The sequence below is a fragment of the Manis pentadactyla genome, chromosome 12 (genome assembly GCF_030020395.1).
Source record: "Manis pentadactyla isolate mManPen7 chromosome 12, mManPen7.hap1, whole genome shotgun sequence".
NCBI classification, from domain to species: Eukaryota; Metazoa; Chordata; class Mammalia; order Pholidota; family Manidae; genus Manis; species Manis pentadactyla.
Genome location: NC_080030.1, coordinates 1,465,194 through 1,491,320, shown reverse-complemented (window position 1 = coordinate 1,491,320; position 26,127 = coordinate 1,465,194). Strand labels below are relative to the sequence as shown.

The following is a 26,127-nucleotide window of genomic DNA, read 5'->3' as shown; positions in this document are numbered from 1 at the left end:
TTGCCTTTTCCAGCTCCGCAGGACTCAAATCTCTGAATTCTCTGATTTCTCTGATTTTCCTTTGCTGGCTGGCCAGTCCTTTCCTCAGTTCTTCTCATTCTTATACCACTTTGCCCAGAGCAGCCAGCACAGTGCTGCCAGTATTACAGGCACCCTTGCCCCACAGCCCTGCACAGCGCGGTCCCCGCCTTCTCGGCCTCCAACATCCGCCTCCGCACCGCCCGAGTGTCAGGTGCTTCAGAGCCTAGGAACTCACTCCTGTGCTGGTGGAAATGTGGGCTGTGTGTCTCTGCCACAGACAGCAGTGGGCTCAGATCACTCCAGGTTCGAGTGCCCTCTTGCCAAAGTGCCTCAAACTCCCCCAAAGAATCAAGTTTTCTTTAATGGAAAAGAATAAAGCCAAAAGAAACTGTGGGTTGAACAGTCAGGCCATGAGGCAAGGACCCCCACCTCCCATACCCCGTGCATGCTCCCCCAACTGTGTCCGAGGGCACCCCCTTTGGGGGAACAGCGGGAAAAGGAATGGAGCCTGGGTCCCTGGCAGCATCATGCAGAGGTCCACTCTGACCACTAGATGCTCTGCAGCATGTGGAGAGCACGGAGAAGCTGCTGGCATGGGCAGCTGCCGCGCAGCCGCAGTTCTGTGGGACACCCAGCAGGTGGGAGGTGCTGGGCTGGCTCGGTTCCCAGGCCGTGAGCTCTTCCCCCTTGCGGCTCACCACCAGCTGACCCTGGTCTCCATCTCAGCTGACCTGTCAAGGGGCAAGGGAGGAGCTGAGGTGAAGGAAAAGGGTCCCCCCCGGATTACACCCAGCCCTGGCCCTCTGGGGAGAGGGGCAAGTGGACAGGAGACTGGGAGGCCCCTGACCTGGGCCTTAGCAGCCGTCCATGCCTAACAACCCCTGAGTCAGGAGCCCAGGGCTCTACTGTACCAGTGGAGAAACTGAGGCTAAGGCAGGCAGAGCTGTGAAGACAAGCCTCTCTAGCTGAGACCCAGCCCGGGCCAGGGCAAGTGTATCATCCACACTCTAGTGTGAACAGGGAGGGGGCCTTCACTTTAAGATGAAAGAATAATGAAAAGTATCGCATCCTACTGCGCTTGACGTCTGTATCAGGACCGGCTGTGATTTCTCAGAAATTGTCATTTCTCAGGAAAACCTCCAGCTAAAAATGAATCTCCAGCGAAATGACATTTTGACAGCTGCTAAATGTAACCACACACGGAGATGACCCAAAATTACATTTTGGATTCACGTAAACACGTTTTATTTTCGATTTGGCTGTTTTTGTACTTAGGAGTCAAAACTTTATTCCCACTCCCATCCCAGAGCAACTGTTTCATGGGGCCCCCCCGACAGCAAGCCCCGGAACAGCCCTGGGGTTTGGGGGGATGGGACGCCTCCACTGGTACCACCATTGCCCGTGTGCCTAGTCTAGCTACCTCCCCACCAGTCCCCTGCCACTCCCACCAGAAAGGGGGATGCCTCCTTCATGCCCCAACCACAACAGGACCTTTGAGGCCACTGACTTCACGTCCTCCCTATTTCCCGTCTCCATTCCAGAAACCCACCATGCTCGGTCCTGCCTCAGGGACTTCGTGTATGCTGTTCCACGTGCCTCAGATGCTGTTCCCGCCAGGCCCCCTCTCATCATCCACAACTCACCCAAACATTGCTTCCACAGAAAGCCTCTCCACAACCATGCTGTCTCCACCCCCAAATCTGTCACCTCACCTGGTTCATTTCCTTCAGAAAAGCCACCTGAAATCAATTTAGTCATTCATTTGTTTAGCACTATTCTCCTCCACCAGGCAGTAGGTGCCTGCCTGTGTGTATAATAGGTGCTTAATAAATACCTGATGCATGATCAAAGGAAGGCAAAAGAAGGGACGGGAGCCCCACAGTGTACCCCCTGGATGGGCACAGGGCCATGAGGGTGCCATCCCAAAGCAGGACACCGCTTCCCCCGTCCAGCAACAGGGGCAGGGGTGGCCCAGATCCCAGATGGGCCCTGAGATGGGGGAGGGGCTCAGCCTCCCTGTTCTAAAGACTCCCAACTTTTCCCAATGCCCAGCCTTTCTGTGAGGGTGCCCGCACATGCCCCCACCCTGTCCTGTGCCCCGATCCCCCACCTCGCTGCCCCACTCCATGGGGTCAGGGTTGGAACGGTCTTCTCCTGGACCTGAAGCCTTGCTGGGAGTGAGGCAACCTGGGGGAGGTGCGGGAGTTGTGGGGGCAGAGGCTGGCCCCCTGCAGGGGTGGGGGTGGGGGTGGGGAGGCATCTGCCGTGGGCAAGAGGGTGCAGAGCAGGTGGGAAGCACAGCAGGTGCATGAGATGCACAGCAGGTGAGGGACTCCCCGGGTGGCCGGCGCTGAGTCCGCAGCAGCTGGCCCACCTTCCAGAAAAGCCTGCGCAGAGGCGGGATGACGGTGAAGATGGGTGGACTGCGGCAGCAGTGGGCTGGCAGCCGGGCCAGAGTGGGTGTTGGAGGTCAGTGCCTGGCTTGGCTCACCCAGCCCCTGCCTATTGGGGCTCAGCACCCTGCCCCAGGGCGGCCCCCCGCTGACCCCCACGCACCTGTGTGAAGACATCCTGCAGCAGGTGGTCCAGGCTGGGCTGCTCGGCTGGGCTGGGTGCCAGCAGGCGGGCAATGAGGTGGCTGCGTTGGGGGACAGGTGGGTGGGCTCAGGGTAGCGGCATCATGGATGTTCCAGTGCATCTCTGACACAGGTGCTGCCACGAAAGGAGGGGCGCCAGTCAGCACCATGTACCTGGGCCGGGACAGGTGGGACAGGAACCTGGGTACCTGCTTGATTCTCTTCTGGGCTTGCAGGGTTGGCATGCGCCTGCCTGAGCATACCTGGCCACACGTCCCCACAATCCCCGGCCCCATACATGCTTCACGTCCACTTTCTTATCCCTGCCCCACATCTGGCTACACCTGCCTGCACCTGCATGTGTCTTTCCAGCTCTGCTTTATGTATGCTCGCACCTCCTCTACTCCTGCAAACACCTCACGCCTCCATAGTGTCCTGATCTGCCTACGTACCTCCACCTGTCCACACCTCTCTGCACACTCAAAACTGTCCTCAAGCATACGTTCCCCCCATGCCCTGTTCACACCTGCACACTGAAATGGTGGCAGGTGCATCGCCCACACGTGCACACCCCTGTCCATGTCTGTTCTATGTATGCCCACACCAGCCACCCCCCACTTAAGTTCCCCGGACATACGTACACCTGGCTCTACCTGCCTGGGCCGCTCCCACTGTCCATACCTGGCCCCACCTGTGCTCTCCTGCCTGCTTTCCCCAGGCCCGGGCTTCCTGGAGACCCACTCACGCGGTGCAGCCCGAAGCCCAGACACCTGCCTGGCAGGGGTGCCTGTTCCGGGAGACAACCTCGGGGGCCTCAGGAAGCTTGGGGTCCCACAGAGCACTCTGGGGGAGGGTAGGGGGGTGCTCAGGAAGTCCAGGGCCCGCATGCCAGACCAGGCCCACCCAGAGACTGCTCAGAGCCTCCCACTCACCTGTGGCAGTGGCCTCCCAGCCCCACCCTGGCAGCCAGCCCCAGGTCCCCGATCTTGACTTCCATGTTTTTGTTCAGGAAGAAGTTACCTGGTGGGAGGACAGGAGGGCACTGAGTGTGAGGGCGGAGCTGCGCCCCACCTCCCGCCACCCTCTGCTTGCATTCCCGGTGCCCACTGAGCTTCAGGTCCCCTTGCACAATCTGCCGCTGGTGGAGGTGACCCAGGCTGCGGACCAGGCCCTGCAGGTAGTAGCCCACCTCTGGCTCCGTCACGTCTGCCATGCCCCCAGCATGTGCACCAAGGACTGCAGGTGACCGGCAGGCGGCAGCCCCAGCACCAGGACACCCACGTAGGCTCCGGAGGCTCAGGGGAGCCAAGGGAACCCCCGTGGCCATAGGTAAGTTGGAGAAGGGCCAGGTGACCAGAAACGAAGGAGGTAGGCATGTGCCAGGCACAGGGGAGCTCAGGTGTGTAGAGGATGACCACAGACAGACGCGGCAGCTACATGGGCTATGCGGGCTCCCCCCTGCCCCACCTGGCGGCTGCAGAACTCCACCACCACGTACACGTGGTCTGCAAAGTGTCTGTAGAAGGCCACGATGTTACGGTGTCGCAGGCGGCTGTGCAGGGCAATCTTGCACTCCACCTGCGGGCAGGGCCCCAAGTACACCCTCTGCAGAGTTCATGCCAGCAGCATACATTGTCCCCCTATGGAGAGCCCGGAGATCCCTGGGGATCCCATGGGGGCTGCCAGCAGGGTGGTACCTTCTCGCGGGGATGCAGGGGGCCGCCCCATTTTCTCCACGAGGCACCACCTTCAGGGCAAACCGCGCTGGTGGGCTGTCGGTCAGCTTGTAGCAGCAGCTGAAGGCGCCCTGCGGGGGACCGAAAGTCACCAGCTCAGCAGCCAGCTGTGCACAGGTGGGCAGACAGGTGGCCTGGCTTCTTCACGCACACACAGACAGCTCACAGCCTCACACCAGCGTACACAACGCAAAGCGACACCCAAAGACCCAGGCACACGTACACTTAAGACATATCCACCCCTGATGCCCTCAGCCCAGGGCCCGCAGCGCAGCGCTTGGAGGCTGCACAAAACAGCACCCCGGGTCACAGAAGGCGCGGGGATGGGCAAAGAATCCGGACACACGCAGCCCAGTGGGGTCCACACAAAGGCACCACCCTGGTAGCACTGGGGCACATACCCACAGCCTGGATGCGCAACCCGCCGACACCGCACAGCGCGCCCAGTGCCATTCCCGCCACGCAGCGCACACCGCGCGACGGCCAACCGCAGGCCCAGGAGCCCAGCCCACGCGAGCCTGGAGCCCAGACCCGGCGGACACACCGCGCGCGCAGAAACAAAAGCCGCGGGGCGCCCCAATGAACAAGCCGGACCGCACGTCGGCTCAGCCCCGAGCCTCCTGGCCCGGCCGCCTGGCCGCCGACTCGCGATCAGCTTCCCGCGCCTGTAGACGCGTCCCGATCTCGGGTCGTGCAAAAAGGCGGAGACGGGCGGGAGGCAACTGTGCCTCCGCCGCGGCCCGGACTCCACCCCCCGGGGGGCCTCCCGGGCGCAGCCCCCGGCCGGACCCCCACGCAACACCGCGGCTCTGGGGGCCGCGCGCCGCCGGGGGGCGCGTCGAACGACGCTGGGGCTGGGCCGCTGCGGGAGGGGCGTGCGGGGCCGCCGGGCTGGCGGGGGTTCCAGGGACAGGGGCGGCGCTCGCGTCCCGCGCGCCCTACGTTCGCCCTTCCAGTCCCTGAGCCTGACGCTTAGAGGGAACCTCAGCGCAGGGGAAACCTGTGAGCAGGAAACGGAGGCGGCGGGATGGCCTCGTTCTCGGGGAGGCCCCCCAGGGGCGCTTGGCAGTCAGGGCCCTCCGCAGAGTGAGGCTGGCTGCGCTGAACGGAGGCCGTGCGTTCTCCAGGCAGGCAGGTCCCCGAGGCCCACGTGGCAGAAAACTGCCCCATGTCCCCGCCACTGTGGCTGGTGGGAAGGAGAGGTCTGGGACAGGGACCCAGAGGGGCCACGGCTGAGGGTTGGGGGTGTCGGGGTGTTCTACATGCGGGACACTCTGCAGTGAGGATGGATAGGACTGGAGGACCGACTGGGGGCACTCAGAGCTTGTGACACAGGCCTGGCAGACAGAGGAGAGCCTGGCGGGTGGGGCGGCCCCGCTGGGACTTGTCCAGGCAGGCGTCTCTGAGCCACGCGACAGGCTCAGGTCTGAGCCCTCACCTAGCGTTCTCTCGGTTTACCCGCACACCAGTCCTGGGGCGGAGGAACTGGCCCGGTCCCCATTTCCCAGCTGGGCACATTGAAGCCCAGGGAGGTTAAGTCGCTTACTAGCCAGGAAGCGAGAGTTGACTCCAGGCAGCTGCCTCTGGACGCCACCATGGTAACCCCCAAATGTTATGTGACACCGAGGCTGGGGAGGGATCAGCAGGGATCAGGCCTTGGGATTTTCCAGGCACCAAATTTCGGAATCTGGCCGGTCCATGACACCAGAGACAGGAAACACCTTCAGAGTTGTCACATGTCCATCTGGTGTGTCAAATGGGGGTGACCGGGTTTGGGGGGGCCCCGGTGCCTACGTCAGAGCAAGACTCAGGCACCTTTGTGGGGAGCTGGCCTCTGATTCCAGGCCAGCTGGCTGCAGCCCAGGAGCCCAAGTCCCCTGCTGAGAACCAGGTGCCACATGACAGAAGGTGGGCAGCTTGGGGGGCCGGGGATCTGAGCCGCTGTGTACCGGTCCCCCTGGAGTCTACGGGCTCCTTAGTAGCACACCTCCCACCAGGGAACCACCCAGACCTAACCAAGCCCCAGGGTCGAGGAGGCTTCCCGAGGCAAGTGCAATTGCGCCAGGCCCCTTCCACCGCCCTGAGACAGGTGCTATTGTTAACGCCACGTTACAGACGGGGAGGCCAGCCTCAGGAAGGTGCCAAAAGCCCAGGACGGCTGGGCTGCAAGTAACTCGAGGCCCACCTACATCCGAGGCAGCAAGGAGTCAGGAGCCCCCGATCTCCCATGACACGCTCAAGACTTTGTGCCCCAAGGGACTTGGCACTGTGGGCAGGGACAGGCAGCTGGGCCCACTGAACCCTCAGAAGCGTCCTGAAGGGAAAGAAATCCCAAGCTCCTCACCAGGTGCCCCACAGCCTGCCTGCCAGCTGTGCCCTCCGCACAGAGAAAGCTCTCCCTGTCCCCTGCTGTCCGCTGCGTTTTCCTGGCTGAGCCTCCACCACGGGCTGGGAGAACTGCGGTTCCCAGTCTGCACACCCCCCTAGCAGGCTCCCCACCAACCAACAGCACCCTAGAATGAAAATTGAATGAAAAAAATACAATAACTTTATCTGTTAAAACAGAGACATCCATGGCAGCATGAATCACACCAGCCAAAAGGTGGAAGCAACTCGTTCATGTGCATTGGTGATGAACAGATAAAATGTGTCCACCTGCACACACGGGAATCGTATTCAGCCTTAAAAGGGAAGGACATGCTCACACCTGCTACGGTGTGGTTGGGCTCAGCGAAATCCCGTCTGATCCCCCTCCCAGGAGGTCCCCAGAGGAGCTGCATCCACAGAGACAGAAAGTGGACGGTGGGGCCGGGGACTGGGGGAGGGGGTGGGGGTTAGTGTTGCATGGGGACAGAGCTTCCGTTTGGGAGGACGGAAAGTTCTGGAGAGGGAGGGTGGGCACCGCTGACGACACGTGACTGTGCTTGACACCCCCTGCTGTGCACTCAGAAATGGTTACGATGGTGAATTTTACACTATGTGGATTTTGCCAAGATTTTAAAAAATGGAAAACATTAGATTCAGCCCTCTCCAAAAATTACAGCCTTAGGGGGGGCTTATCAATATCCTCATTTTACAGATGGGGATACTAAGGCATTTTGCAAAGATTGCAAAGAAGGATTGCAGTTTGCAAAGAAGCGAGGTGGTGTTGGGCTCAGCGGGGCTGCCTGAGCCTCCTATGCTGACCCCCGCAGGGTTCCCTAGGCAGAGGCAGTCACAGGCCGGCACCCCTGCCTGGCCACCCCCACCTCCACCCCCATGCTTCTGGCCACAAACTCGCCTTCCCTCCAGTCTGTTCTTGTGCTGACCTGAGAGGCGGCTGCTGAGACAGTGAGGGGCAGAAAGAGTCCAGGGGGCCTCCCTGGGGTCGGCGGTGGTGCAGTCCCTTCCTTCCAGAAAGTGCCACACTGAGAGCATGTGGGCAGATGTGACAGCCAGCTCAGTGTCCCTCTCTGGCCTCAGGCTTGAAATGCTGCAGACACTGCGTGCCTATAACTCCTGAGCATCCGCCAACCTGGTGCATCCCTGGGGACGGGGACCCTGGAGCAGAGCAGGTGGGAGGGGACCCCGCCACCACGCTTCAGAAGCCCCATGACTGCAGCAGCGTGCTGCCTGGGGACCAGCCCAGGGTTGGTGTGGGGGGCTCTGGAGTTGGCTTCCACCTTCCACCCCCACCCTTATAACCAAACTTTGTCCTTGACGCTCCTGCTCTCAGCACCAGTGTCAGCTCCTTCCAGAAGTGCCATCTGTCCTCTCATCCTCCGTGATGCCTCTCTGCAGGCGTTTTCCCCGCCTTTAGGCCAAATCTTTTCTATTCTCCTTTGAGGCTCCTCTTCCTTCTCCTGATGCCAGAGCTCAGTTCTGAGGCCCTGTCCCCTTTTCTCACTTCCTCCCACTCACAATGTCCAGGCCAGTAAAAGACTGAAATGGGCAGCTTCCCTGTCCTGAAAGCAGAGCCTGAAGCAAGGGTTTACTACAGCAAGAGGCTTTGCAGAGCAAGAGTGAGGGGCTGGGGAGAACAAGGCAGGGCATGACCTGGTAACCACTGTGGGCCTCTGAGGAACTGGGTAGAAGATTCCTCAGAAATGCCTGACCAAGGGGAGGATGAGGGGGGCATCAAGCCCCTGGCATCTGCCCCTCATTGGCCAGGGCCTCTGGAAGGTGGGGTGGGGCAGATTGTTTTGGTCCTCGGGGGCTCCCAGAATCAAGGGGTGGCTGGGAGCTGGACTCGGTGGATTCTCTGGGGCCCCAGGGTGGAAAGTTCAATGTCTCCCTGTCAGCAAGACACCTTCCAAAATCAAATCAGATCACATCCAAAGACCCACTGGTGCACCCCCATGGTTCCTCCAGCTGCCCACCCACTCACCTCGGCCCAGCCACCCTGACCTCTCTGGCCACGAAATCCCATACCAAGCTTATCCCAACCTCAGGGCCTTTGCACGTGCCATTTTCTCTGCCTGCGGGGCTCCCCACCCCCGAGCATTCACCTGGCCACTCCACTCATCTCCTAGGACCTGGGCGAGGGCCACCCCTTGCCCAGAAGGCCACCATACCCTGAGAGTCCCTCTGGGGTACCCTCACCACCTGAAATTATGCCATTTCTCTGTAGGTTGGCTGGCGTCTGCCCTACCAGACTGGGAGCCGTTTCCCCATAGGTGCCGACCTGCCAGGTGGCCCTGGGCAAGTCCAGACCCTCCCCAAGCTATGCCAGACCCTGCCTGCAGGGTGGGTGTCCTCAGGGTCCCAAGTGGGTACAGCTCCTGCAGGTGGACACCTTCCCTGGCACCCCCTCTCCTGCTGGCTGCCCCCTCGGCCTCTATCCAAGGACATTGATCGACTCTGGCTGCGTACCAGGCTATGTGGGCATCAGAACCAGCCAGATTTTTGCGGGGATAGCCTATATTTCATCTGCTTGCATCTTTTTACCTTAACAAGAGAAACAGCTCAATGCCACGTGGGATCCTGGAACAGAAAAAGAAAACTAATTCAACAAAAATGGTGAAATCCAAATAAAATTTGGAGTTTAGCCAATAGAGTAGGACTACTCATATTATTAATTAGTAATAGCAATGTGCCAATATCAATTCCTTAGTTGTGACAAATAGTATGTGTTTCCTAAGGCTGTTGTAACAAACTACCACCACCTTGGTTGCTTCAAAATACACACATTCATCACCTCACATTCCAGGGTCAGACGTCCTAAATCCAGGCAGGCAGGACCAGCTCCTCCGGGGGCCCCGGGAGAACCGTGTCCCCCTCTTCCTGCTTCTAGAGGCCCCAGGGCCTCAGCTCGGGGCCCCTTCCTCCATCTGCACAGCCAACAGGGCCGCGCCTTCCTGTCTCTCTGACCCTGACCTCCTGCCCCCCCCATAGGGACCCTCGTGAGGACCCTGGGCCCTGGGACCCCAGGGCCACCCCCGTCTCAGGGGCCTTAACTAATCTCCTCTGCAGGGTCCCTCTGCCACATGAGCGGACATGTCTTCAGGTCCTGGGGCTGGGACAGGGATGCCCCTGGAGGGAGCATTGTACTACTAATGACAAAACATAGGAACTCTGTAATATCTTTGCAACTTTCTGTAAATTTAAAATTATTCCAAAATAACACTTTTCTTTAAAAATAAAGACAAAAAATTAGGAGCTTATTAAAAGAAATTCAAATAAAACATACAAGGCAGTCAAAGTCACCCATAGCATCCACCCCACGATCACTGGGGCCTCACTCCTGGGGGTTCATCCCCCAATGTCCTGTCTGTATGGTTTCCTTCTACATAAAGGGCATCGTTCCATAACTTTTCTCATCTTTTCATTTAGAGCAGACCTCAGATGACGTGCCATCTCTGAATAAACTTTCCCGGCCCCCAGGCTGTGTGAGGCGAGGCCCCTGCCTGTCTGTGGCCTCCCAGCCGACCCCCTTCATCACCCCACTCTGTCTGCCGAGGCCTTCTACTGGGTCTGGTTCTCACCACACTCCTCCGGCCACCTGGCCTTTGCACATGCTGATTCCTCTGCTGGGAACACCCTCTCCTTCATGGCCCCTTTCTCCTGGTGCCCCCGCCCAGGCCCTCTCTTTGAGCAAGTCCCCCCAGCTCCTGCCTCAGAAGGAGCTCAGGACACCTGCTCAGACGTGGGTGTGGGATCGGCCTGGGACCTCCACATCTTGCCATCTGTGACTTTGGCCCTCTGCAGGTCCCCACCCATAAAGTGGGGGTGAGGATTCCTCTCACAGGGGGCTGTCCTATATATCAGATATGGGAGCTCCGAGGCAACAGCCACTGCAAGCAGGGTAAGCACTCCATCCCTGGTCAGTGGAACGGCCTGTGGGTGACGAGGGTGACAGAAAGACCAGATGCCCATTGGGGAGACCCCTTGGTAGGAAGTCACAGGGTACCCTGAATTGCTTCAGTGGCATCCCTGGGACTTCATCCTTCTGTGGGCGCCTCCCTGGGGTGGCTCTCCCAGGTGGCAGAGGGCCCCCACAACCCCAGCTAATGTGCCACCCTGGCCATGAGAGGTCTTGGTCCCTGCCCCCCCCCATGCCCATGCACTGCTGGGCAGCCCCACGGACCAGGCCCCTCCTACCCAGTCTACCCAGGGGGCTGATGTGTCCCGGGGATCACGTGGTTGGGCCCACAAGCAGTTGTTGGATGGTGGGGCACAGAGAGGCCACAGGATCTGCTCGTAGGCATTTCCCAAGCCCCGGGGTTGTGAGGTCACAGAGGGAGCAGGAGCCCACCTGACCCACATCTGCTGGGACCCGTGTCCACTTGGCCTGATCTGCCCTTCGGTGGGGGTCCAGGCTGGAGCTCAGGGCAGGGGGTCGCCGCTGACCCCTGTGCCAAGCACAAGGCTGAGGGCGGCCGAGATGCCCCTGCACCTGGAGCCTCTGAACCTCCCAATCCCCCACACACACACCTGCACCAGGTGTTGTGAGCTGAGTTCAGCCAAGTTACGGCCTGAGGACAGTGGCAGAGCTGCAGACTGAGGGGAAGCAATGCTGGGGGTGGGCAGGGTGGGCAGGGACTCCACGCCTTCACCCCATCCCACCTGGCAACCCCACAAGCACTAGGGCCCCCATGCAGGGCATGGTGCCTTCTGTATACCCTCCTTGCAGGATGCAGTGGTCCCTGTACGCACTCTGAGGGATACAGTGCCTGCTGCATGCACACCTTGCAGAGTACCTGCCTGCTGCATGCACACCTTGCATGGCACTGTGGACGGGGACTCAGGAACGAGGCACATCGGAGGGAGGCTTGGCAGTGCCTTTGGTGGAGCCCTGGGGCCAAGCCTGATCTATGTCTGATGTCCTGCAGGCTCCAGGTCCATAGCTTGGTGCACAGTGGGTGCCCAGTAGAGGATGCCTGCACTTGGGATATGCCAGCCCCTCCTGCAGACTCCACTCCCAAGCAGCCCAGCTGGGGCCACCCACTGCTGCTCCCCTCCACCTATACCCCACACAGCCCCCACCCCAGGATGCTGACACTGCCTCCCCCCACTGCTCTCCTGGCCCCTGCTCCTGCCCCCGTGGCAGCCTAGGGCGTCTTTCCCAAAACTAGAGCACCCTCTCTCAGCCCCCAGCCCCTCTCTGACCTCAGCTCTGCCCCCAGCCCAGGCCACTTGCTCCACCAGCGCCAGATCCTGACTGTCCCTTGGCCTTTGCACATGCCGTTCCCTCTAGCTGGGCTGCCCTCTCCCCACCTCCTCACGGAGGGCCTTGCCGACCCCCCCGCCCCATCTGCAGTGGGCCTGGGCTACTTACTCCCAGCATCCTGATCGGAAGGTGGGACTGTCCACTCCCAAAGGCTGACTCTCTGGCTCACCTGTTCACAGCTGCACTGGCACACGGTGGGTGCTCGATAAATGCCAGAGGAATGAGTGGCACTGGGTGGTCCTGCTCTGAGCTGCTCCAGGCTGAAGGGCAGACAGCTGCGCTGGCAAAGCCCTCCCTGCGGTCCGGGCTAGAGACCCTGTGGTGGGCTCTGGGAGGAGCAGGGGGCACTCGGGCCAAGCCTCGGTGCACAGGGGCAGTCCACCCACTGCCCTTTAGCGTCCCCATCTCCTTAGCCCACCAACGCAGAATCATGGGCGATAGCAAGGAGCAGGGGAGGGGGCGAGCAGAGGGTGCCCGCTGCACCCTTGCGTGATGGAGGCGGAGGGGGTGCAGGGGGAAAGGGTAGGGGGAGTTCAGGGCCAGCCCGGTTCTTGCCAGGACGCGCAAGCAGCTGGGGTCCGGCTGGAAGCAGGGGGTCTCCGCGGTGGAGACCCCTACGACCCCGTTGCCGGGATGGGGAGACTGAGGTCGGAGAGGAGGGGACCACAGCCGCACGGGAGGGAGACTTTCTGGTCCCGGGTCTGACCCGCAGCCACAGTTCCTAGTCCGGGGCGGGCGTGGAGGCGGGAGGAGGGGTGGGGCGCGCCCTCTGGTGACAGCAGCTCCCGGGAATGCGCCAGGCCGGGCCGGGAGGGGGTTCTCCGCCCCCCACGCCCGGCCCCTGGGGCTGAGCTTCCCGCGGTGCGCTGGGGCCCTGCGCCGGGGGTGGCCGGGAGCCCTGGGATCCGAACTCAGCCTCGCCAGTTCTTGAGTGGGGCGTCTTTGAGGGAGGGGGAGGGGAGGGGCTGGGGAGGGGGTTAGTGACCGGGAAAGGGGGCCCTCGAGGGGACGCGATCTGGGCACCGGTGGGGAGGGGGCGGCGCCCCAGACTCCGGGAACCCGGGCAGGGCCACCCCACTTGGCGCACATTCCCGGGCCCTGAGCGCGGCGCCCGGAATAGCAGCCCCGGGAGGGGGCAGGGGCGGTCAGTTCCCGCGCGGCTCCCCGGCCCCGGGCTTCCCAAGGTCACCGAGCCACGGGCGCTCGGACGACAGGCGGCGGCCCCCCCCCACTCCCACGGGCCCGTGCGAGGCAGTCCCCTGCTGCAGATCCTTGTCCAAACGCGCCGCGGCCGCGCGAGGGCGCACTAGGCTGCAGGCCCTGGGGACCCCGGCCGGGACGCGCCCCTCCCCGCGGGCTCCGCCGCTTCCGCCCGCCCTGGGGCCGCCTGGAGAGCCGGGACGCGCCGCCTGGGCTCTACGAGGCCGGTAAGTCCCTCTTCCCAGCCCCCTACTACCCGGACAGGGTTTCCCCTCCGTCTCTGGGAGCCGTCAGGCCACGGGGGTGCCCGGGCAGCAGTCCCCGGGGCGCAGGAAAGCTCACCCCTCCCTCCCTTCCTCCTGGGGAAACAGACCTAGAAGCGTGGCTTGTCCTGGGATGACACCAGCCATCAGGGTGGCGCCCAAGGGTGTAGGCGTCTGGCTCCTCTGGGAGGGGGTCTGGGGAGTAGAAGGGGGGGGTCCTTCTAGCCCCTCATTTTCCATTACCTAGACCCCCACCCCACAAGCCAGTGCTGAGTCCTGTGTGGGTGTCAGAAAGCCAAGCCCCCTCCCCATCTCAGCTCTTCTCTCCAACTTCCACCTGTTTCCTGGATCGGCCGGGGCCCTAGGTTCTCAGAGGGGCAGAGACACAGCTGGCCGCGCAGCTGTGGTCAGGGGGGTCCCGCCCGGCCGCCCCCCAGCTTCTCAGCACTTGGAGCCACCTCTGCCCCAACCCCTGGTGGCCCAAGTCCTAATGTCAGCCAGGAGGGCCTGAGGACCAGGGAAACGGCTTCAGAGGGTCCACGGCACGGGACTTTGGGGGCCGGAGGGCTCCAGCTTGTCCTGCATGCCCTTGGACATAGCTGACCGCTGGGCTCCCTGGCCTTGGCCCAGGAAAGGAGTCACAAGCAGCCACTCCCCTTCCCCCTCCTCTGAGATGCCGAGGTCACGCAGAGGGCCTGGACGCCGAGGGACTTCATCCTTCCCTGGCAGAGGGGGAAACAGGCCCAAGGAGGCCAAGTCTCCCACCCTGGCCCCCCAGCCCCGGGTGCTGCCCTTTCTCCTGCGTCATCCTCACCAGCAGCCTCTTTCTGTCTGCAGCTGCCCCAGGAGGGCCCCACACCCTCTGCACATGAGGCCATGAGGCACCAACCCGACGGGGACCAGGCCACCTCTGCCCTCGCCCCGACAACCCTGCTGCCGTGGACCTTGGACGCGAGGGGGCTCTGGCAGCCAGGGTGCAGCTGGGGGGCCTTGGCCAGGGACCTGGCCCCTGACCCAGCCCACCGCCAGCTGGCCATCCCCTCTGCAAGGTCTCACCAAGCCCGGAACTGAACCTACCTGGTCCCCACTGCACAGATGGGGAAACCAAGGCCCGGGGAAGCAGAGTGGCTGGCTCCCCACCACCACTCAGGAAGGTAGGGACAATGGCGGGGAGAGTAGGGAGGGACCCCAACCCTGCAGACCCCTGTGCACTACCCTGGAATGAGTCCTTCCATCAGTAAGCACCTACTGTGTGCATTAAGACAATGAACAAACGATCCTAATAATAGCGGATTATTCTTTGAGCCCTTCCCCCTCCATACCAGCCTCCATGCATCCCGTTTTTCTTACCTGATCTGAGAGACCCCTCAAAACTTTCCTGCAAAAGGGACCCTATTAGCACCCCATCTTTCAGGTATGCCCCAAATAATACAACCAGAGCTGGGGCTCTGCCTCCTGACCTGCTGGTACCCCCACTGCAGCTTCCCCTTCTACTTCTCCAGAGCCCACCCCTCACGGAGCTTCCTGTTCCTGCTGTGGACCCTCCTGAACTGCAGTGTGGGGGGCAGTGCTCAGGTAAGGGGGGACATGAGCCCAGGAGGCAGTGAGCATGCGCACCTGGCCAGCGGCCTGGGGGTGGCCAGCGTCCCCTCCAGGCTAACTGTTCCTCTGGCTCCCCAAGTAGGGTCCAGGCGAGTGGACTCCATGGGGTTCCTGGACTCGCTGTTCCAGCTCCTGTGGGCGGGGGCTCTCTGTACGCAGCCGGCACTGCATCTGGTGAGTGGAGAGCTGGGGCTCAGCTGGGTGGTGGGGTGGGGCAGGAGGGGGTCCCTGCCCCTCCTCTCCTGTCAGCCCAGCCCAGCCTGGGCCGCACCCTCAGCCTGCCCACACATGCTGTGCCTTCTAATCCCACTGATGGGGCTGGAATGTGGGTGGGTCGGCCAGGCGGAGGGTGGGTAGGCCAGCACTGGGGAGGGGGTTCCTGGGGGTCCTGACCGTGCTCTGACCACCCTGATCCTCGCAGGCTTCCCGGGGAAGAGCTTTGCTCGGGGGACTCCCATGAGTACCGACTCTGCCAGTTGCCGGTAAGTTCTGTCCACCTCCTAGACCCTCCAGTCTGCCCTGAAGCCCTCCTGCTCCCCGACTCTTGCCACCAAACACATTCAGCACCCTCCCCCAGGTTCTCTGGGCTCCCCTGGGGCTGCCCAGCCTCTGACCTACCCATCTCTTTCTCCAGGACTGTCCGCCAGGGGCCATGCCCTTCCGAGACCTCCAGTGTGCCCTCTACAATGGCCGCCCTGTACTGGGCACCCAGAAGACCTACCAGTGGGTGCCCTTCTATGGTGGTGAGTAGCCTGCCCTCCTGTTGGTCTGGAAGAAACAAATCAGAGCTGGCAGGAAGAAGTGGCTGCTACAAAGGAAGGGGACTGGAAGTGTTGCAAGGAGAAGGGAGCATTAACACTGGGGCTTTGAAGGATATGTAGGAGTTGGGGAAAGGCGAAAAGCATGTGTGAGGTGTGAAGCAGGGTCTATTCTGTACAGGGTTGAACACCAGGCTGAGGATTTACTTGTAGTTGTATGCAGAAGCAAACAGTTCTCAAACTTATCCCAAAAGCAGTGGTAGCAGGGAATGTCACACTGAGCTGAAAATAGCGAGTTATATAACTGTGTGCCTGGGGCAGTGTGCCTCCAGATTTATGGGACACCGGCAGCTTCAGACACCACGGTGGGGGCAGACACAGATAAGAAAAGCCTAGAACGCAGGAAGTTCCATCCGTCAACCTCACTTTTTTTCTTTGCCCTGAGAACTGGAGGAAACTTGCCATGGTCCCGCCCCACAGAGGCCCTCCAGTCCAGCGTGGGCTCTGTTCCAGGCAGAGCCTGCCAGCCAGGCTCAGGGAGGTGGGAGTTGGAGGGAGCTTAAGCAGGAGGATCAGGGATGAGGGCCATGGGCCTGTGTGCCTGTTAAGCAGGAGGATCAGGGATGAGGGCCATGGGCCTGTGTGCCTGTGATCGGACGGCCATCGTGCCCCACTGCCAGGCACAGGGGGAAACTGAGTCCCAGGGAAGGCCAGCAATGCACACAGGCTACATGGGACTCAGTCAGCCCTGGACTCTTTTTAATGGGCCCCTGCTATGTGGAAAACAGTAGGTGCTCATCGAGTGTTTGTGGAATGAAAAACGAATGAAGAAGGGTAACTATGTCAGCAATGGGTAACATGTAAGGACGCCCTAATGTCAGGTCTCAAAGTGAATGCATGCTTGCAGCCCAGGATGCTTGCCAGGGAGTCCCGGGAGCTGGAGGCAGAACGCCACGGACCAGTCCTGGCTCGGCTTCAGCCTTCATGTGGGGTTCTGGCTGAGTCTCTGGGTCACATCTGCCCGAGGCGGTGGCTGCTGGGGGGAGCTGGCAGGGAGCGCGCTGGAACTCAGAGGCGCCCCTGCCCAACAATTCCTCCTGCACCCAGCGCCCAACCAGTGCGACCTCAACTGCCTGGCTGAGGGGCACGCCTTCTACCACAGTTTCGGCCGCGTCCTGGACGGCACCCCCTGCAGCCGGGGTGCCCGGGCGCTCTGCGTGGCTGGCCGCTGTCTGGTGAGGACTCGCCGGGCCCCGCCCACGCACGTATGCCCCGCCCCCGCCCCTGCCTGTCATTTTCGTTCGCTAGGCCCGCCCCTCCCGCCCTGACTCCGCCCCTCCCACCCTGACTCCGCCCCTTTCTAGATCCCACCCCATCCTCTTCCCTCCAAGACTCGCCCCTTTACTTTCAGTTCCGCCCCCATGCCCCATTTCTTTTGGTTCCATAACCCGCCCTCTTCCTTAGGCCACGCCCCTCTCACCCAGGCCCACCCACCACTAGTTCCACCCAGCCTCTCCCCTCCAAATCCTGCCATTTCACTCCCGGAGCCCCCCTTTCCTCTGTTTCAGGTCCCACCGTCGTCCCTAGACCCCGCACCTTAGGGCCCAGAGCCCCGCCCCCTACCGCAGGCACCGCCCCCGGAGGCCCCGGACTGGGGGCTGTCTGACGCGGCGGGTGTCTTCCCCACCCCTTCAGAGCGCCGGCTGTGACGGTCTGCTGGGCTCCGACGCCCGCGAGGACCACTGCGGCCGCTGCGGCGGCACCAACGACTCGTGCCTCTTGGTGCAGCGCGTGTTCCGCGACGCTGGTGACCGCCCGCCCCGTCCTCTCCGCTAGCCCCCAGCGGGCCCTTTAATGAGCCGCGGGCCCGGAAGCGAAGTCTTGTGTTGATTGGGCAGATCAACGGCCCAGCCCCTCTCGCTCATCATTCTGATTGGTCAAGGCCAGATTTCCCCGCCCCCCCATGGGGTTGTAACTTTTTCGCTGCCGCACTTCTGCGATAATAACTGCAAACGTGTACAGAGCGTGTTAGGGGTTCCAGGACCTTGCCAAACCTCCTGCGCGCACAGTGTCCCATTTAATTTTCAAATGCACTCCCCCACACACACCCCAACTCCCTCCTGCCCTCCCGCCCAGGTGCCTTCGCTGGGTACTGGAACGTGACCCTGATCCCCGAGGGCGCCAGACACGTCCGTGTGGCCCACAGGAGCCGCAACCACCTGGGTACGGCAGGTCCGAGGGGGCGGCGCCCTGCTGCCGCCCGGATGCAGCTGGGGAGCATGAGGCCCGGGGAGGGGGCGCCAGGGTCGGGAGGCGGGCGGGCTGGTTCGGGCCAGGGCTGACCCTTCCCTTGCAGCGCTGATGGGGGGCGACGGGCGCTACGTACTCAATGGGAACTGGGCGGTCAGCCCACCCGGGACCTACGAGGCGGCCGGCACCCGCGTGGTCTACACCCGCGCCGCGGGGCAGGAGGAAACTCTGCGCGCGGCCGGGCCCACCTCCCAAGACCTGCTCCTGCAGGTGCGGCTTGGCTCAGGGGGACCCCAGGGAGGTAGGCCAGAGGATCCGGGTAGAGTCGAGAGCTGGGGTAGAGGGGGCCGGGGACAGGGAGCGGGGAGGCTGGGCCATCAGGTCCAAGCGCTGCTCTCTGCTGTGTGACACCCCCACGCAGGTCCTCCTGCAGGAGCCCAACCCCGGCATTGAGTTCGAGTTCTGGCTCCCTCCGGAGCTCTACGGCCCCTTCCAGGCTCAGGCGCAGGCCCTGGGCTGGTCCCTGCGGCAGCCGCAGCCTCGGGAGGTGGAGCGGCAGCCCCCTGAGCCCCCCGCAGCCCCCGCTGCCAACCCCCCGTGGATCCCGCACTCCACCCCAGGTGAGGCGGGGATGGACAGGGCGCGGGCAAGTGGGAAGGTGAGGCCTGTGTCCCTGACTTCCCCGCCCCCGCAGACCCCTGCCACCCCTGCTCCGACACCCGAGGCCGAGCCCACCGGCTTCTCCACTATTGCGGCAGCGACTTTGGTGAGAAATTCCTGACCCCAGCCCTCACATGGCCCCTAATGGACCTGAATTTGGCCCCTGTCCTGTTGACCCCAGCTGTGATCTGACTTTACCTTGACTCCACTTGACCCCTTCTTCTGACCTGTTTGACTCCTTAACCTGATCTTTTGCCCTAATCTGACACCTAAGTCCTTCATTGACCCCTGACCTGACAGTGACCCCTTTAGTCCGCTCTCCACAGTCCTCAGGGACCCCAGTGCCCCGCCTGACCCCTGTGTCCCTCGTGCGGCAACGGGCGTGTGGACAGAACCCATAGCGTCCCGCAGGCCTCAGTTCTGCCTTGCCCACAGTGTTCCGGGCCCGGGTACTGGGCCGCCTCCGCCAGGCCCGGGAGACCCGCTATGAGGTGCGCGTGCAGCTCATCTACAAGAACCTCTCCCCGTTGCGGGCCCTTGAGTACGTGTGGGCACTGAGCCACTGCCCCTGCCCGCCGCTGGACCTCCATCACGAATACCTGCTGGCTGCCCAGCGCCTCATCAGCCCAGATGGCACCCAGGACCGGCTGCTGCTACCCCATGCCGGCTACGCCCGGCCCTGGACCCCCGCTGAGGACAGCCGAGTGCGCCTGGCTGCCCGGCAGTGCCCTGTCTGAGCCCCAGATGAGACCCCTGCTCCACACAGCAAGGAGAGTGCCTGACTAGGCTCAAGCTCAACATATGCCCTTTACAAGGGTTCCCAGGTTTCCAGGGACATCAGAATAATCTTCCACCTACAGCTGTGTGACTCCCTTGTGCATACACCTAGACACCCCTGCCACAGCCACGTCCGCTGTCACCAGCAGGCGGGCACTAGTGAGGACACACTGCATAGACTCTTTAACTCTTATTTCCTCTCTCACCCTGGCTGCCAGGAAACTCATCACTATTTAACTCCCTGACACTCTGTGCTCTCTCTTCTCACTGCCACTTACACACACACACTCATATATTCAGAGACACTGTCACAAACACACATGTCCCCTAGAAGACATGCCTAGCCAGGCACTGTAATGTATCAGGAAATTCAGAGAGAGAATCTTAATAGCCTCAGCCACCCACTCTGGCTGGATTTCTTCCAGGCAACACCGCAGTTCACCCCTTTTTTAGGCCTCTTTAACGTTTATGCATACCTTTTTTAAAAATAAGGGCACTCCAGCTACTCAGACCGCAGCACAGACACTCGGGGATGCGCTGACACGACCTCACAGTGTGCGCTAGTGGTCTCAGTACCCCTCCCCTTCTCTGCTCAGGGTCTGGTACTGTGTGGGGCCGGGAGGAGGGAAGAAGTAGGTAAACGGAGCTTCACAGCTCCCAAGCCCCCTCACCCTGTAGCCTTGGGGGCCACACATTCATCTTAGGCCAGCCAGGGGACCCCTCCCCAGTGCAGGAGGTAGGTCAGGGCCCTTGGCCTCAGCCTGTCCCCGTCCCCATGCATTTTCCCGGAAATATTCTCCCCTGATGGTCTCCTGGAGCCGGGAGGGCAGACCTCAGTCATGTGAATTGGGGGTTCCTGTGGGGTGTCACAGTTGCTCTGAAAATCTCCCCTGATGGCTTCCCACCCTGGATGGGGTGGCTCACGCTGTCATTTGGGACAATCTGCTCTTCCGTAATATACCACTTGTGTTTTTCTCTGGGGCATGGAAAGATGGGAGTAGGTGAAGGATGAGTGACGTGTAGGTCTGCATGGGCTCAGCCCTGTCTTTGCAGGTGACCTTAGGCAGGGCCCTGCCCCGCCAGGCCTCGGTTTCCCCCACTTCAAGCTCCCTTTCAGCCTCTCCCAGCCCTGACGGTGGGAACAGCCCTCTTCCAGACCCCCTTCCCTGCCCATTCATTGAGTATTTATTGAGCGCCTGCTGTATACTGGAGACCCAGCAGTGCCTGGGCCAACCCAGGCCTGGCCTGTCATCTGCAACAAATGCTGAAGCTGGAGAATGTGGGACCCCTACTCTCCAGGGCAAGGTGGAGGCTGGGTGCCCTCTGGTGGCAAGACTGGGAGCCAGGGATTCCAGGCGCCCTGTGGCCTGCAGCCCCAAGGGCTCCCATCCCCCATTCACACATTCCCCCGTCGCGCCTATCACCATCTCTCCCACCTCCCACCGTGAGGCCAAGGTTGAGCTTCAACGGCTCCGGAACCAGCTGGACTGGCCAGCCCAGCGAGGCGCCTACTTGCTGGGGACAGAGGGTAGGGCAGGGTCCCCTGGGGCAAGATTGCCTGTGGCCATGAGCACCCCCTCCCCCTGCAGCAACATTGTTTCCACGAGGGTCCTGTAACAATCTCAGGAGACAGTACCTCGATCCTGACCTGCTCTTCTAGCTTTGAAACAAGTCGACAATTTGCAAAGAGAAGACAATGCAATTCTAAAGACGTTCTAACTCTGCAGTGCTCCTCACGGTGGAGTCAACGTGTGGACCCGGCCAGGCAAAAACATTCCATTTTACATTTAAACATAAATAAAAACTCCAGGTGGTTACATAGGATGACAGAAACAAAGTGACCCCAGTTCTGCATCTGCATCTCTATGGTCTCCTCCTCTTTATCGTTATCTGCTGTGTCCCTGCGGGAGTGCAGGGGACTCCAGCATTGCCCCAGCTGACTTCAAGTGGGTACTAAGAAGGACGTCCATGGGCAGGAAGCTGGCGCAGCTGAGGCCTCACGCGTCCAGAGCTGGGAATTCTCCAAACTGACCTCCCCCAGGATCCAGCGTATTTTAAAAGTTAAAGAACTGAAACCCTCCAGTTTGAAACTTTTACCTTGTTAGTAAAACAATGGTAATTTGGACATTGGCTCGAGAGCCCCACAGAAGTTCCCAGGCTTTTCTTAAGGGTTTTAATTCTCTGCAGACAGCACCCCTGTTGCCTGTTCTCTCTCACTGACCCGGGGGGACCCGCAGCCTGTCAATCACCTGCTGGAAGCCCCGGACTGTGCCTGCAGGTAGGTTGGTGACCACTTTGGGAAACACTTCGTAGTGTCTCCTGCAGATGAACCACACTTGTGGTAACAGGCTGAACCCACATGTCCAAGTCATGACCCCGGGACCTGTGGATGGGACCTTCCTTGGAAAAAGTGTTTTGGCAGGTATAAGGGCTGAAGGTACGTCATTCTGGATTATCCTGCCAGGCCCTAAATCCAATGTCAGGTGTCCTTGTAAGGGATGCACAGAGGGGCCCAGAGGAGGCCGTGGCAGAGGTGGGTGATGTGGCTACAAGCCAGCAGTTGCTGGAGCCCCAGAAGCAGGGGTCAGGCAGGAGGGGCCCTCCCCGGAAGCCTCCAAGGCAGCACGGCACCTTGGCCGCTGACACCTGCCCTTCAGGTCGTGAGAGAATAAATCTCTATTGCTTTAAGCTGCCTACTTTGTGGCCGTTTGTTTTGGCTGCCACAGGGCACATGTGCGCTTACTGTACACCCTGCAACCTCAGGCAGGTGTGCCCAAGGCAAGCAAGACTGCTCACCAAAGGCAGGTTCTAGAATGTTCTAGCACTTTTGGTCACAATCACCCACAACTGGAAGCAGCTCAAATGCCTGTCAACAGTGGAATGGGGTCAATGGACTGCGGACACCCCCCTACAGAAGGATGTGCTCTGATTCCCCCTGCAGCGTGGTGGGTCAGAGTCAGGAGAGAACAGAGACTGTGGCTCGCAGAAGGGATGTCCAAGGACAAAGGAAGTGGAGTCAGGATGGGGCCACATTTTTGCAGGGGGCAAGTGCCTGGCAGGGGCTGGCTGGGGTGCATTACTAGCTCTGAGTGGCTGGTTCCACTTTTCTGTGTTTAAATTTAAAATGAAACAAGCCGGAGGGGGGCTTAAAGCCACTGTCCCCACCTGGTAAGACAGGTGTGTTCCCCACCATGCTTCATGGTGAGCCGATCTGGGGTGGGATCCCCTGACAGTCTTTGGAGGGTCACCTCAAATAGGAGGGGGCCCTGCCAGGTGCTGAGCGAGCCCAGGGCTGCCATCTCCTCCCCTGGACCACAGCCATGCCATATTCTTCAAACAGCTAGGCCAAGATAAGCAGATCCTGAGATCATGTGGACTCCTTAACACGTTGGGGGTTCATTAATTATTATCCTCCACCCCCACCTTTTTGTCCCAGGTAAGCCTACATCCGGGGCAAAAGCCAAAGTCCTCACCTCGCCTTCCTGGTATCGGGGTGGTCCACTCTACAGACTCACCCGTCTCCCCGCCCCCACACCTCACTGAGCTAGCCAGACGGGCCTCCTGGCCCTTAACCTGCCGGGTGGGTCCTGCCCAGGACCTTTGCACGGGCTTTCTCTCCCTGAACGGCCTTCGTGTCTGTACTCAAATGTCATTTCCGGAGAGGCCTTCTCTGATGGTTCCTGACATTGCAGCCCGTTTGTTTTTCCCCATGACATTCACCTCCTTCTGACATGTTACATGTTTACAATGTAGACTGTCCCTTCCCCAAATCCCTGGGAGCAGGGGATTTTTGTCTCTGGGTTATGACTGCGCCCTTGACTTCCGGAGCACAGTCTGGCCTACAGCGGGTACTCAGTATCTGCTGAGCAATCCAACGAATGAGCTGGGCCCACGGCTCACCAGTTCCTGTTCCTCACCCACCGACGTTCTCAGGGATTCAGCAGCACTCCCTCTGCTATCGCCCAGCCCGTAACCCGGGGCAGCTGGGGACAAGCTGGGCCTGCGAAGCAGAGGGAAGGATGACATGGGCTTGCAGGGGTGTCAAGGCAGAAGCCTACTGTACCTGCAGACATCGCCCAGTGTCCCTGGGACCAAGTCACGCGCAGTTGAGAACCGCCGAGTTACAGTGTCGTGAGCAGCTGCAATGGGGTTTATCCTCCTAACCTTCCAGTGTCGCCCCCAGACATGGGGACCAGCTAGGGCCCTGGAGAGGTGGAGCTTGGGTGGGAGGGGCAGATGTAGACCAGGCCAGGCCCCTGGGTACCCAGCTGTGGCTGCAGATACCTCCCCCCAAATTGTCTCTGGATGGCGGGAGCTGCCCTTGGGGTTACAGCCTCCTCCTGAAGGGCAGAGTGAACTCCATGGCCGGAAGATATGGGGTTAAACACTGGCCCAGGCTCAGGGTAGAATTTAATCTCCAGCCCCACAAGACCACCTCCCTGACGCTAGCTTCCAACCCAGGCTCTGATTTCCAGAACCTCAACTTGCATGGGGTTGTTCTATGTTTTTACATATCACTGGGCTGCATTTGCAGCCTGCTTGCTGGATTATTTGCACTTTCATCCACCTCTTTTCTGTCTTGTCTGCCCGATTTTATGATCAGGGCCATGCTGGCCTGCAAAGGGAGACCAGCTGCAGGTTGGACGAAGCTGTCAGGCCTGCCCATCTCCCCTCTCCCACTTCCCACGAATGCCAGGCTGACATCCACTGCCAGCCTTCCTACCACCCCGCCCTCTTCACTGAAGACTTCCTCTGGCCCCAGCCCCTGTGCTGCCTGCAGGGTGCTGGCTGGAATGGATGGTCACTGCTCCTCCAGTGCCTGGCAGTCCTGGTGGCTCATGCCCAGCTCCCTTAGCACCTGAGAGGTGTGTGTTGCACTGAGATGGAGCTCCAGGTGTCCACAGGTGTTATGGCCGCCTTCTTTACCATCTCCTGTCCCTACTCTGTACCAGGGCTTCCTGAGGTCCCTTCCCCAGTAAAGGACTTCCCCCAGAATTCTCGTCTCGGATCCATCTCGGGCACCTGGCAAGTTTGCCTCGCTGGGCCTCTGTGAAATGGGCTCATGGCACCTGCCCGATGAGATGAGACAGTGCCCTCCTAACCCCCGTCCCGGAAGCGCCTCATCCTTGGTTCCCCAGGACAGATGATGCAACAAGTCGGTCGGGGTGATTTTATTGGGTCCTCTCTTAGCAGGCCAGGTGTTTCAGCCTCCAGCAGTGCTGCAGGCATCGGAGGCCGTGGTGGTACGGCCAGCTGTGGGTGACCTCGGTGGGGGTCTCCAAGGTGTAGTCCTCCACGGAGGAATCAGACTGGCAGGACACAGGCAGCTCGGGTACCGTGGGGCTGCTGGCGGGCTGTGCTGAGGACGGCTGCTGGGGTGGGCTGGACGTGGAGGTCTGGGGGACTCCGTTCCCTGGCCCATCAGGGGTCCCCCTGGGGCTGTGGGTGTGACTGGGAGGCTGTCTGGGCGGGGGCTCCTGGCTGGAGGAGGTGCTGGTCCGCTGCATGGAGCCTGAGGACTGGTGGGAAGGGCCCAAGGACGTGTTGGAGGTGTGGGGGAGCTGCTGGCTGGGGGCGTGGGGCTGGCCGGAGGAGTTGGCTGGAGACTGAGGCGGGCTCCGGGACTTGCTGGGCAGCTTGAAGATGGTGGCAGAGCTGGTGGCCATAGGATGAGCCTGGAACTGGCCCACGGTGGCTCTGGAGGGACTCCCACAACCTGACTTGCTCGGGGACGAGGGGCTGGTGGAGGGGTTGGCCGGGGAGTCAGTCGCAGAATCCGCAGAGGGCTTGGGCTGAGCCATGTCGCCCAGCGTGCCAGCCAGCAGGTCTGTGTGGGAGCTGGGTGGGTGCCTCACTTGCCCTTCTGGGGCTGAGTCATGCTGGTTTTGGCTACAGAGACAGGGCGGTGGGGGAGGCGGGGGAGGCTGTGACCACCGGCCAGAGGCTGCTCGAGGGGCACACACACACACACACACACACACACACGGGCACGCACACGCAGGCCCTACCTCCCAGGGCCAAGGGCTACGTACGGTCTGCTGGGGAGATGAGGGCCCGGCTGTGGGCCAGGGCCTGCAGAACTGGTTCCCGAGAGCACAGGAGAGAGAGATGGACGGTGAGAGGGGAAGCAGAGGGTCAGATGGGGGCAGCTAGTGAAAGCCAGGATAGGAGGGAGGCAGCATGGAGGTGAGTGGTGGGGCAGGGGGTCCGTGGTGGGGAGAGACAGACAGACAGGGACACACAGACACCCCGGTGCCCCACAGGGACATACCATCCCTGGTTATTCCGGCTGCCGTGTCCAGCGCTCGCCCGCTGAGGTTGCTCACGACGCTGTCCACGGCCTCGTGATGCTTTAGAAACAGCAGGCGAATGACACGATGATACAGCATGTGAGCCCCGTTCCAGGGCCAGGGAGCCATGCAGAACAGCAGGAAGGCACACTGCGGGCACAGGGTGGAGGTGACACGGGGCCCCGACTCGGTGCCCTTAGGGTGGGCCTGGCTGTCCCCATCAGACAACCCCCTGGTGGCACCTGTTTCCCTTTCATGTCCCAGGTGGCAGGGGAATGGGCACCCCCTGGGGCCCCAGCCTGCTGCCTGCCTGCTCCCAGAAGCCCCCAGTCCCACCTGCGTCCCG

At 61.2% G+C, this 26,127-nt stretch overlaps 4 protein-coding genes across 10 annotated transcripts in view; 1 reads left to right on the top strand and 3 right to left on the bottom strand.

Moving 5' to 3' along the window:
- Positions 1-364: 364 nt before the first annotated feature.
- LOC118915192 (inactive serine/threonine-protein kinase PLK5) lies at positions 365-4,858 on the bottom strand. Its single transcript, XM_057489619.1, has 6 exons — positions 4,735-4,858; positions 4,295-4,404; positions 4,065-4,175; positions 3,530-3,617; positions 2,578-2,733; positions 365-752 (listed from the first exon to the last, which is right to left on the bottom strand). Exons 1-4 carry the CDS (start codon positions 4,784-4,786, stop codon positions 3,603-3,605), a joined length of 288 nt encoding a protein of 95 aa, XP_057345602.1. The 5' UTR covers positions 4,787-4,858; the 3' UTR covers positions 365-752; positions 2,578-2,733; positions 3,530-3,602.
- A 1,981-nt stretch (positions 4,859-6,839) lies between these two features.
- Positions 6,840-13,096, bottom strand: LOC118915261 (uncharacterized). 2 transcript variants are annotated; one of them, XM_057489617.1, is made up of 3 exons: positions 12,151-13,096; positions 9,260-9,295; positions 6,840-8,621 (listed from the first exon to the last, which is right to left on the bottom strand). In XM_057489617.1, exons 1-3 carry the CDS (start codon positions 13,068-13,070, stop codon positions 8,450-8,452), a joined length of 1,128 nt encoding a protein of 375 aa, XP_057345600.1. In that variant the 5' UTR covers positions 13,071-13,096; the 3' UTR covers positions 6,840-8,449. The 2 variants fall into 2 exon arrangements, with proteins under 2 accessions (XP_057345600.1, XP_057345601.1); XM_057489618.1 differs by having other exon boundaries at positions 6,840-8,606.
- Positions 13,097-13,255: 159 nt separating this feature from the next.
- ADAMTSL5 (ADAMTS like 5) lies at positions 13,256-22,184 on the top strand. 3 transcript variants are annotated; one of them, XM_036890734.2, is made up of 13 exons: positions 13,256-13,408; positions 14,282-14,598; positions 14,947-15,019; positions 15,129-15,220; positions 15,468-15,528; positions 15,681-15,789; positions 16,912-17,039; positions 17,500-17,611; positions 17,941-18,027; positions 18,161-18,324; positions 18,488-18,674; positions 18,749-18,820; positions 19,150-22,184. In XM_036890734.2, exons 2-13 carry the CDS (start codon positions 14,540-14,542, stop codon positions 19,449-19,451), a joined length of 1,446 nt encoding a protein of 481 aa, XP_036746629.2. In that variant the 5' UTR covers positions 13,256-13,408; positions 14,282-14,539; the 3' UTR covers positions 19,452-22,184. The 3 variants fall into 3 exon arrangements, with proteins under 3 accessions (XP_036746629.2, XP_036746627.2, XP_036746630.2); XM_036890732.2 differs by having other exon boundaries at positions 13,260-13,408; positions 18,476-18,674; XM_036890735.2 differs by lacking the exons at positions 16,912-17,039; positions 17,500-17,611 and having other exon boundaries at positions 13,261-13,408; positions 18,476-18,674.
- A 2,476-nt stretch (positions 22,185-24,660) lies between these two features.
- Positions 24,661-26,127, bottom strand: part of REEP6 (receptor accessory protein 6) — a 42,145-nt gene continuing 40,678 nt past the window's right edge. The window contains exons 4-6 of one of the 4 annotated variants that reach the window (XM_057489615.1): positions 25,763-25,931; positions 25,524-25,571; positions 24,661-25,380 (exon numbers count right to left, since the gene is read on the bottom strand). In XM_057489615.1, coding sequence (XP_057345598.1) covers positions 24,678-25,380; positions 25,524-25,571; positions 25,763-25,931 — 920 coding nt within the window. In that variant the 3' untranslated portion in view covers positions 24,661-24,677. The remainder of the gene's footprint in view (positions 25,381-25,523; positions 25,572-25,762; positions 25,932-26,127) is intronic. The other 3 variants (XM_036890769.2, XM_057489616.1, XM_036890767.2) reach the window with 3 other exon arrangements.